The 12,622-nt window shown below is 43.5% G+C and overlaps 1 protein-coding gene across 1 annotated transcript in view; it reads right to left on the reverse strand.

Moving 5' to 3' along the window:
* Nucleotides 1–12,622, reverse strand: part of LOC126175120 (huntingtin) — a 539,564-nt gene that overhangs the window by 330,010 nt on the left and 196,932 nt on the right. The window contains exons 17-18 of the mRNA XM_049921673.1: nt 3,372–3,466; nt 1,103–1,316 (exon numbers count right to left, since the gene is read on the reverse strand). Coding sequence (XP_049777630.1) covers nt 1,103–1,316; nt 3,372–3,466 — 309 coding nt within the window. The remainder of the gene's footprint in view (nt 1–1,102; nt 1,317–3,371; nt 3,467–12,622) is intronic.

Here is a 12,622-nt window from a genome sequence, read left to right on the forward strand (position 1 = left end):
TCTGTGAAACAGGGCTGGTGGTCAACAATGAAGAAGGTAGCTTGTGGGACTGAAGAGGGAAGAAGATATTGAGGTTCTGGAGGAATGTGTCTAGGATGTCCTCAGCCTTGATCCAGATTATGAAAATGCCATCAATGAATCTGAACAAGGTGAAGTATTTTGAGATTCTGATTGGTTACAAAGGATCCCTAGGATAGGGTGACACAGGATGGTGCCATGCAGATGACCATCACTGTACACAGATTTTCCACTGTTTGACAGTAGAACAGACAGATGAAACAGAGCAACAGTCAGCTTGCAGGGCAATGCTACAGCTCAAGGTAAAGGCTCTCATACGTATGGAGCTGTTAGACAGAAGTTGGGTTTTGTCTGCCCATAATGCACTACAAGGTATCTAAGAAAAATACTCAATCACTAGAAAAATACTCAATCACTCAGGTGTATCAAAAGAGGTTTGTTGCCAAAGTAACAAGCTAGTAAAACAATGTCCAGAACTGCTAGAAATGTGTATGCAAGCATTTTTCACATCTCTGTGTTATGGTTACCACAATTATTTATCTGAAGAGAAGCTTCAATCAAAAACTTTAACTTATTTTTTCATCTGTTGTTCTTATTTTGTCATGGCAGTAACAAAATTCAGGGTGACTGTAAGAGCTGTCACCGCCACATCTCAAGAAATATTCAGAATGACCAAGGCAGGCTGCTGAGTAACTCAGACCCAGGTAGCAACATAAATCTGAGGCACTGAGCACAAGCAATAAGATTAAGGGATTACAAATCTGTCCTCAACACAGGGTCTAGCAACGGAAAGGTTAACAACAAAAGATTAAATAAATAAATAAATTAATGAAGACAGGTCACCACTAACCTACAGATGGTCTGACTCAGAAGTGGACACAAAAATACTAAAAAGTCTAAAATAATATATATATCTCTCTCTCTCTCTCTCCCTCTCTCTCTCTCTCACACACACACACACACACACACACACGCACACACGCGCGCGCGGCTTTTGTAGAATAGGCTCCTATCCAAACAAAATTTTACGAACACATTCTTAATTATACAGGCTTGATTTCTGTATGCTTTCAACAATGCTCACCATGGGAACCTTTGGAAGGTGACAGCCCACGAGTACGTAAGACCTCAGTATCTCTGCCTCTTCGCTTGATTGGAGAAAGAGACGGTGCAGTTGGCAAAGAAGGTAATGCTGGTCTCGGAGCTGGAGTGCTGGGGACTGTCTCTTCCAGGACATGTACAAACACATTTAGCACTCGTGTTACATGTATCAACAACTGTTCACTCATCACTGCCAACTGAAAAGATGAAAGCCATTTACACATCGGCACATCTATGACTAAATAGCAGATAGTAAATATAACATGTTGCCCAGAAGACTACATTTGCACAAAATGAGACAGATGGGAGCATCACTGAAGTTACTGGTGTTGTAGCAGCATATTTTTAAGGTAAACACAGAGTGCAAGTTAATATATTAAAATACATTAACACAACTGAAAAAAAATCTTACTCTGAAATCTGCAAAGAAAGAAAACAAGTTGAAGCAAACCCATCACACCAAAATAGAGGGTGTTCCATTTCATGCGAATGGACAGTTTGTTGCTGGTCCATTCGCATGAATGGACACAGGCAGACAGTGTTTGTTGGTAATGAGGATCACCCTGTGGCTAAACATGCCTTGGTGCACGGCCAGCACATCTTGGCACAGTGTTACACCGTCCGGGTTATCTGGATACTTCCCACTAACACCAACCTGTCAGAACTCCGGAGATGGGAACTTGCCCTTCAGCATATCCTCTCTTCTCGCTATCCGCCAGGCCTCAATCTCCGCTAATTTCTAATTTCAATTTGCCGCCGCTCATACCTCACCTGTCTTTCAACATCATCTTTGCCTTTGTACTTCCGCCCCGACTGACATCTCTGCCCAAACTTTTTGCCTTTACAAATGTCTGTTTGTGTCTGTGTATATGCGGATGGATATGTGTGTGTGTGTGCGAGTGTATACCTGTCCTTTTTTCCTCCTAAGGTAAGTCTTTCCGCTCCCGGGATTGGAATGACTCCTTGCCCTCTCCCTTAAAACCCATATCCTTTTGTCTTTCCCTCTCCTTCCCTCTTTCCTGACGAGGCAACCGTTGGTTGCGAAAGCTAGAATTTTGTGTGTATGTTTGTGTTTGTTTGTGTGTCTATCGACCTGCCAGCGCTCTTGTTTGGTAAGTCCCATCATCTTTCTTTTTACATATATTATCTATACTGATATATACATGTCATGTATATGACAACTGCCTGAACGTAACTCAAAAACAAACAAAAATTAAATTGAATTATATGCAGATGTACAGAGCTTACCAGCAGGTACAAACTGATATTACAATTAGCTGCACAAACCACTAACAAACATCTGTCATGATTTGCCTTACAAAATACGATTCAATGACATTTTTATGCATAGTGAATCCAGAGTACAACTGTTTAATGATACCAGTATGGAGATTATTGTGCACCAGTTGTCCAAAATGTGCAATTCATTATTAGGACATATTTTGGGACTGCATTATTCCATTATCGAGAACTTCCCTTAAGCACAGTCAAGCATAATAAGAAAGCAACAGTGACACAGTGGCAAACATATAAAACATACCCAGTAGACTTACTTATTTGGCTTTCATTAGTAAACAGTGCTCTGTGAGAATGTTATGCGACACTGGCTATTACAGACATTATACCGTGATACACATAGGCAAGAGTCTTATATTTCTAAAAGTGTAAATTGCTACACACCATATAGAGGAGAAGTTGAGTCATAGACAGGCACAAGAAAAGGCCAGATAAATATTTGAGCTTTTGGCCAAAAGATCTTCTTCTGAAGAAGGCAACAGGTAAAACACAGGAAAGAAGAGAAAGAGAAAGAATGATTCTTTAGAAGAAGGCTTTTTGGGCAAAAGCTCAGACGTGTAACAGTCTTTTCACTGTACCTGTCTGCGACACAATGCGTCCTCTATATGGTGTGTAGCAATCTACATTTTTGATAATATTACCAGTATCCTATCCTGGTTTCTCCGTTGTTAGTAACTCTAAACCAGAGCAGATCACCCCCTCCCCCCCCCCCTCCATCACCCTACCCCCCCTCTCTCTCTCCCTCACACACACACACACACACACACACACACACACACACACACACACTTCTCAAAAACTGGAAATAAATTATAAGAAATTACTATATTGCTTTTTTTTTTTTATTGCAAACTTATATTCTAATATTCAGATAGCGAGTTGTTTACATCCACTAAATCACAAAGCTACGCTAGGTCATGCCCAAAAGGGAAAAGTTGCTTTGGTGAGTTTATTACCTGCTTGTCTCGAAGAACAGCCCATAAAGTTTTATGCTGTTCAGTTTCAGCTGGAGTTACTATTTCAGCTGGTCGTAGGCAGTAAACTGACAAACCTGCAGTGAAATAACAAGCCATAAGCAAAAGTAAATAAGAACTACGATAATATGCACAACTTATGCAGCTGGAGTTACTATTTCAGCTGGTCGTAGGCAGTAAACTGACAAACCTGCAGTGAAATAAGAAGCCATAAACAAAAGTAAATAAGAACTACGATAATATGCACAACTTATGCAATGATAATGTTACATATATATGTTCACAATGTTCATTAAGTATCTCTCATTAAATAAAATTAAAGTTGTTTGGTTGGTTAGTTGGATGCTTAAAGGGACAAAATTACTGAGTCACCAGTCTCTTCAGTCCTCGAACAGACAGATCTATATGACTGTGGATCGAGATAGCATAGGACGCAAAACCCAGGGGAAGAAAACCCCGAGGTCTACCAATGTCAGTGAAGCTGAGGTAAAGGACAAAAGAAGAACAGGAGACAGAGGAGGAAAGGCAAGCAAGGTGCCCCATCTAGGGAGCAGCCGGAAGCCCCTGAAAGCAGAGTGGAATGAGGGGACATACATCCCCCAGCCTCCGCCACTTACCAGAGGTACCCTACTCTGAAACTGTCTTCGAAAGACCAGCAGCACAGACAGGACAAGAGAAGCACAGATAGACAAAAGACAAACGAGTCTAACAGACCACACAAGAGGGTGTGAAGAAGAGTAAAAGAGTAGGTAGGGTGAGGACTGCACGGGACAACCAACCACTCAATGGGCCAATAACATTAAGCAGTCGTCCCTTAAAGAGAGTGATAAAAGCCCGCTTCACAAACAAAACACAACACTAACTCAGCCACTGGGGCATCATCTCCTAACACCAGGGGTAGCAAGTCAGGGAGATCAAGAGTCCGCCACAGGGTGGCTAGGTTGAGACAGTCCAGCAAAATGTAGGCCACTGTCAAACGGCCATCACAATGACAGTGGGGTTGGTCCTCCTTATGGAGGAGATAACCATGAGTCAGTCAAGTGTGGCTGATGTGGAACCGGCAAAGGACGGTACAGCCCTTGTGAGATGCCTGCATGGAGGATCTACACAGATTTGTAGTCTCCTTTATCACCAGCAGTTAGTTTGGTGAAGTCAGAATGAGCCAGACCACATTCCAGACACACAATACTTGAAGGTGTAAAACCCATCACAGGACTGTTTCTCGAATACTGATCTCCAAGAGTCGGTTTACTGGTGGCCTGTTTGGCCTGGCTATCAGTGAGTTCATTCCCCGGGATCCCGACATGGTCAGGGTCCAGACGAGGGTCACTGAGCATCCACACTGGGTCCAGACGAGGGTCACTAAGCATCCACACTGTTCAAGGTCATACAGGGAATCATCGATAGTAATTACCAAGGAATGGCAAGGATAGCATTGGTTGAGAGCTTGCAAACTGTTCAAGGAGTCACTGCATATGAGGAAGGACCCACCAGTGCAGGAACGGATATGCTCAAGACCATGAGAGATTGCTACCAATTCTGCAGTGAAAACACTACAGCCATCCAGCAAGGAAAGCAGTTCGCTATATCTCGCATAAGTATAAGCAAAGCTTACACGACCAGCAACCATCGAGCCATGAGTGTAGGTGACTTCTGAACCCTGGGATGTGCCAAAGATGGACAAAAATTGGCAGCGAAGGGCCTCAATATGAATGGAGTCTTTGCGACCTTGTGACAGGTCAAGACGAAGCTGTGGCCAAGGGATGCACCATGGAGGTGTATGGTGGGTCTAGAGGAGAATTGGAAGAGAAACAACTGTAGTTCAGAGAGGATAGACCAGATGTAAAACATGATCATAATCCCTGATCTGGGGCACTGTTGCAGCAGATGGATTAGCATGTTTGGAAAGGCTCAGATGGTAGAGCACTTGCCCGCGAAAGGCAAAGGTCCCGAGTTCGAGTCTCGGTCGAGCACACAGTTTTAATCTGCCACGAAGTTTCATATCAGCGCACACTCCGCTGCAGAGTGAAAATCTCATTCTGGAAACATCCCCCAGGCTGTGGCTAGGTCATGTCTCCGCAGTATCCTTTCTTTCAGGAATGCTAGTTCTGCATGGTTCGCAGGAGAGCTTCTGTAAAGTTTGGAAGGTAAGAGACAAGATACTGGCAGAAGTAAAGCTGTGAGTTGTGCTTCGGCAGCTCAGATGGTAGAACACTTGCCCGCGAAAGGCAAAGGTTCCGAGTTCGAGTCTCGGTCGGGCACACAGTTTTAATCTGCTAGGAAGTTTCGAGAAGACAGTAGTTCAGATCCTTAGGGAAGCTGCGAATGTGGATAGCATACTGGACAAGCTGTTGTTGGCGCCAGATCCACAATGGAGGGACGCCAGCCTCCACGAGTAAGCTGTTCACAGGGCTAGTTCGAAAGGCTCCTGTCACAAGACAAATCCCACAGTGGTATATCAGAACCATACCTGCAACGGTGAGGGCGATGCCAAACCATGTGCCAGACTCTCATAATCGAGGCGGGACTGTATCAGAGCTTTGTAAAGTTGCAGCAGGGTAGTGCGGTCTGCACACCAGCTGGTGTTATTTGGGCAACAAAGTGTATTAATGTGCAGCCAGCACTTTTCACTCAATCTGGGAGACGGGGGGAATCCATGTCCACCAAGAATCGATGACCAGTCTTAAAAAGCGATAAGTCTCCACCACATTGAGCAGTTGGTCACTGAGGTAAAGTACTGGTTGTGGGTGAATGGTACTACATCAATAAAAGTGCACGACGCAAGCCTTGGGAGTGGAAAATCAAAAGCCATGAGTGAGGGCCCATGCCTGCGCATTTCGTATGGTGCCTTGCAGTCAATGTTCAGCGACACCAACACTAGAAGAAGAATAATAGAGCCAGATGTCGTCAGCACACAAGGAGGGTGAAACTGAGAACCCCACAGCTGCTGCTAGACCATTGATGGCTACCAGAAAGAGAGGGACACTCAGTACAGAGCCCTACAGGGGTACATTCTTCTGTATATGTGGGGGAGGGGGGCGGGAGGCTACTGTGGGAAGTAATTTTATTATAATGATCATTTCTTCCTATGTACATTGGCGTCAACAAAATATTTTCGCATTTAGACAAGAAAGTTGGTGATTGAAATTTCTTGAGAAGATCTCACTGCAACAAAAAATACCTTTTGTTTTATTGATTTTCACCCCAAAACCTGTGCCATGTCTATGACACTATCCCTCCCATTTCTCAGTAATACACAATGTGCTGCCCTTCTCAGTGTACTCCATTAATCCTATCTATCTGGAAAAGATCACACACCACATAGCGGTACTCTAAAAGAAGACGGACAAGTGTCATATAGGCAGTCTCTTTAGCAGATTTGTTGTACCTTCCAGGTGTTCTGCCAATAAGACGCACTCCTTGGTTTGCATTCCCCATAACATTTTCTGTGACTCTCATTCCTAGGTATTTGGCTGAATTTATGGCCTTTAGATTTGATTGATTTATTGTGTAAATTATGTTAAACAAATTCATTTTAGCACTCATGTGTATGGCCTCACACTTTTCATTACTTAGGGTCAATTGTCAATTTTTGCACCGCACAGATAACTTATCTAAATATTTATGCAGTTGGTATTAATCTTCTGATGACTTTACTAGAGAATAATAACAGCACCATCTGCAAACACCCGAAGGCTGCACAGACTGTCTCCTACATCGTTTATAAAGGTAAGTAATAGCAAAGGCCCTGTAACACTGCCTTGGGGAATGCCAGAAATCATTTCTGTTCTACTCGATGACTTTTTGTCAATTACTATGAACAGTGATCTCTCTTACAGGAAATCATGAATCCAATCACTTAGCTGAGACAATATTCCATAGGCATACAATTCCATTACAAGATGCTTGTGTGGTACGGTGTCAAAAATCTTCTGGAAATTTAAAATTACATAATTTATTTTAAATTCCACGATGACAGCAATCAAAACTTCATGTGAGTAAACAGCTAGTTGCAATTCACAAGAATGAAGTTTTTTAAATTCTGTGTGGACTATGTGTCCACAGACCGTTCTCTTTCAGCTGATTCATGATGTTAAAACACAATATATGTTCAAAAATCCTGTAGCATATCGACGTCAATGATATGGGCCTGTAATTTAGTGGTTACTCCTATTGCCTTTCTTGAATACTGGCATGACCTGTGCAACTTTCCAGTATTTGAGTAGTTATCTTTCATCGAGTGAGCAGTTTTATATAATTGTCAAGCAAGGAGCTATTGCATCAGCATACTTTGAAAGGACCTAACTGGTATACAATCTGCTTTTATCAAGTGATTTAAGTTGCTTCGCTACTCCAAGGATATGTACTTCTAAGTTACTCATGTTGTCAGCTGTTCTTGATTCTTGATTGGAATTCTGAAATATTTACTTCGCCTTCTTTGGTGAAGAAATTTTGGAAGGCTGCGTAACTAACTCTGCTTTAGCACCATTGTCAACTACACTCCTGGAAATGGAAAAAAGAACACATTGACACCGGTGTGTCAGACCCTCCATACTTGCTCCGGACACTGCGAGAGGGCTGTACAAGCAATGATCAAACGCACGGCACAGCGGACACACCAGGAACCGCGGTGTTGGCCGTCGAATGGCGCTAGCTGCGCAGCATTTGTGCACCGCCGCCGTCAGTGTCAGCCAGTTTGCCGTGGCATACGGAGCTCCATCGCAGTCTTTAACACTGGTAGCATGCCGCGACAGCGTGGATGTGAACCGTATGTGCAGTTGACGGACTTTGAGCGAGGGCGTACAGTGGGCATGCGGGAGGCCGGGTGGACGTACCGCCGAATTGCTCAACACGTGGGGCCTGAGGTCTCCACAGTACATCGATGTTGTCGCCAGTGGTCGGCGGAAGGTGCACGTGCCCGTCGACCTGGGACCGGACCGCAGCGACGCACGGATGCACGCCAAGACCGTAGGATCCTACGCAGTGCCGTAGGGGTCCGCACCGCCACTTCCCAGCAAATTTGGGACACTTTTGCTCCTGGGGTATCGGCGAGGACCATTCGCAACCGTCTCCATGAAGCTGGGCTACGGTCCCGCACACCGTTAGGCCGTCTTCCGCTCACGCCCCAACATCGTGCAGCCCGCCTCCAGTGGTGTCGCGACAGGCGTGAATGGAGGGACGAATGGAGACGTGTCGTCTTCAGCGATGAGAGTCGCTTCTGCCTTGGTGCCAATGATGGTCGTATGCGTGTTTGGCGCCGTGCAGGTGAGCGCCTCAATCAGGACTGCATACGACCGAGGCACACAGGGCCAACACCCGGCATCATGGTGTGGGGAGCGATCTCCTACACTGGCCGTACACCACTGGTGATCGTCGAGGGGACACTGAATAGTGCACGGTACATCCAAACCGTCATCGAACCCATCGTTCTACCATTCCTAGACCGGCAAGGGAACTTGCTGTTCCAACAGGACAATGCACGTCCGCATGTATCCCGTGCCACCCAACGTGCTCTAGAAGGTGTAAGTCAACTACCCTGGCCAGCAAGATCTCCGGAACTGTCCCCCATTGAGCATGTTTGGGACTGGATGAAGCGTCGTCTCACGCGGTCTGCACGTCCAGCACGAACGCTGGTCCAACTGAGGCGCCAGGTGGAAATGGCATGGCAAGCCGTTCCACAGGACTACATCCAGCATCTCTACGATCGTCTCCATGGGAGAATAGCAGCCTGCATTGCTGCGAAAGGTGGATATACACTGTACTAGTGCCGACATTGTGCATGCTCTGTTGCCTGTGTCTATGTGCCTGTGGTTCTGTCAGTGCGATCATGTGATGTATCTGACCCCAGGAATGTGTCAATAAAGTTTCCCCTTCCTGGGACAATGAATTCACGGTGTTCTTATTTCAATTTCCAGGAGTGTATAATAGTTCCATTGCTACAGTGCAGAAAAGGCACTGATTGTGTCTTGCTGCTAGCATACTTTAGGTGGTGTCTTCAGTCCAAAGACTGGTTTGATGCAGTTCTCCCTGCTACTCTATCTTGTGTAAGCCTCTCCATCTCCGAGTAACTATCGCAACCCACATTCTTCTGAATCTCCTTAGTGTATTCATCTATTGGTCTCCCTTTAGGATTTTTACCTCACACACTTTCCTCCAGTACTAAATTGGTAATCCCTAGATGTCTCAGAATGTGTCCTGCCAATTGATCTCTTCTTTTGGTCCAGTTGTACCACAAATTTCTCTTGTCCCCTATTCTATTCAGTACCCCCTCATTAATTACATGATCTACCCATCTAATCTTCAGCATTCTTCTGTAGCACCACATTTCACAAGCTTCTAATCTCTTCTTGTCTAAACAGTTAATTATCCATGTTTCACTTCCATACATGGCTACACTCCAAAGAAATAATTTTAGAAGAGACTTTCTGACACATGTATACTTAATGTTAAGAAATTTCTCTTCTTCAGAAACACCTTTTTTGCCATTGCCAGTCTACATTTTGTATCCTCTCTACTTTGGCTTTGCTGCCCAAATAGCAAAACTCATCTACTACTTTAAGTGTTTCATTTCCTAATCTGATTCCCCCATCACCTGGTTTAATTCGACTACATTCCATTATCCTCGTTTTGCTTTTGTTGATTTTCATCTTATATCCTCCTTTCAAGACACTGTCCATTCCATTCAACTGCTCTTCCAGGTGCTTTGCTGTCTCTAACAGAATTAAAATGTCATCAGCAAACCTCAAGGCTTTTATTTCTTCTCCATGGATTTTAATTCCTACTCCAAATTTTTCTTTTGTTTTATTCACTTCTTGCTCAATGTACATATCGAATAACATCGGGGATAGGCTACAACCCTGTCTCATTCCATTCTCAGTCACTGCTTCCCTTTCATGCCCCTCGACTCTTATAGCTGCCATCTGGTTTCTGTACAAATTGTAAATAGTCTTTCACTCCCTGTATTTTACCCCTGCCACCTTCAGAATTTGAAAGAGAGTATTCCAGTCAACACTGTCAAAAGCTTTCTCTAAGTCTACAAATGATATAAACGTAGGTTTGTCTTTCCTTAACCTATCTCCTAAGATGAGTCATAGGGTCAGTATTGCCTTGCGTGTTCCAACATTTCTCGCAATCCAAACTGATCTTCCTGGTTCAGCTTGTACAGGCTTTTCCATTTGTCTGTAAAGAATTCGTGTCAGTATATTGGAACTGTGACTTATTAAACCAATAGTTCTGTAATTCTCACACCTGTCAGCACATGCTTTCTTAGGAATTTGAACTATTATATCTTCTTGAATTCTGAGGGTCTTTTGCCTTCTCATACATTTTGCTCACCAGATGGCTCTCTCAAGGTTATAAGTAGTTCTAACAGAATATTATCTTATCCTGGGGCCCTGTTTCGACTCAGGTCTTTCAGTGCTCCATCAAATTCTTCACACAGTATCGAATCTCCCATCTCTTTTTCATTTAAGTCCTCTTCCACTTCTATAATATTACCCTCAAGTACATTGCCCTTGTATAGACCCTCTATATACTCCTTCTACCTTTCTGCTTTCCCTTCATAACTTAAGACTGGTTTTCCATCTGAGTTCTTGATATTAATATAGGTGGTTCTCTTTTCTCCAAAGGTCTGTTTAATTTTCCTGTAGGCGACATCTATCTCATCCCCAGTAATATATGCTTCTACACCATTAGATTTGTCCTCTAGACATTCCTGCTTAGCCATTTTGCACTTCCTGTTGATCTCATTTTTGAGATGTTTGTATTCCTTTTTGCCTGCTTCATTTAATGCATTTTTATATTTTCTCCTTTCCTCAATTAAATTCAGTATCTCTTGTGTTACCCAAGTATTTCTGCTAGTACTAATCTTTTTACCTACTGGTTCCTCTGTTGCCTTCACTATTTCATCTCTCAAAGTTACCCATTCTCCTTCTACTGTATTCCTTTAACCTGTTCTTGTCAGTCGTTCCCTAATGCTCCCTTTGATTCTCTCTAAAACCTGTGGTTCTTTCAGCTTATCCAAGCCCCATCTGCCTTAAATTCCCCCCCCCCCCCCCCCCCGCCTTTTCAGTTTTGATCTCCAGTTCATAACCAATAAACTGTGGTGAGAGTGCACATCTGCCCCTGGGAACGTCTTACAATCTAAAACATGGTTCCCAAATCTCTGTCTTACCATTATATAATCAATCAAAAATATTTCGTTGTCTCCAGGTCTCTCCCATGTATACAGCCTTCTTTCATGATTCCTAAACCGAGTGTTTGCAATGATTAAGTCATGCTCCATGCAATATTCTACCAGGCAGCTTCCTCTTTCATTCCTTAGTCCCAGTCCATACTCACCTACTACTTTTCCTTCTCTTCCTTTTACTACTATCGAATTCCAGTCCCCCATGACTATTAAATTTTCATCTCCCTTAACTATCTGAATTTTTTTTTTTTATCTCATCATACATTTCTTCAATATCTTTATCATCTGTGGAGCTAGTTGGCATATAAACTTGTACTACTGTGGTAGGCATGGGCCTTGTGTCTATCTTGGTTACAATAATGCATTCACTATGCTGTTCATAGTAGCTTAGCTTATCCGCATTCCTATTTTTTTTTTTTTATTCATTATTAAACCTACTCCTGTATTACTATTACCCCTGTTTGATTTTTTTAATTTATAACACTGTATTCAGTTGACCAGAAGTTCTGTTCCTCTTGCCACCAAACTTCACTAATTCCCACTATATCTAACAGCAACCCACCCATTTCCCTTTTTAAATTTTCTAACCTATCTGTCCAATTAATGGATCTGACATTCCACGCTCCGATCCATAGAATGCCAGTTTTGTTTCTCCTGATGGCAAAGTCCTCCTGAGTAGTCCTTGCCCAGAGATCCAAATGGGGGACTATTTTACCTCCTGAATATTTTACCCAAGAGGATGCCATCATCATTTAACCATACAGTACAGCTGCATACCCTCGGGAAAAATTATGGCCGTAGATTCCCCTTGCTTTCAGCCGTTCATAGTACCAGAACAGCAATACTGTTTTGGTTGATGTTACAAGGCCAATCAATCATCCAGACTGTTGTCCCTGCAACTACTGGAAAAGCTGCTGCCCCTCTTCAGGAGCCACACATTTGTCTGGCCTCTCAACAGACACCCCTCCATTGTGGTTGCACCTATGGTACAGATATCTGTATCGCTGAGACACGCAAGACTCCCCACCAATGGCAAGGTCCATGG

Source organism: Schistocerca cancellata, chromosome 3, assembly GCF_023864275.1.
Source record: "Schistocerca cancellata isolate TAMUIC-IGC-003103 chromosome 3, iqSchCanc2.1, whole genome shotgun sequence".
NCBI lineage: Eukaryota > Metazoa > Arthropoda > Insecta > Orthoptera > Acrididae > Schistocerca > Schistocerca cancellata.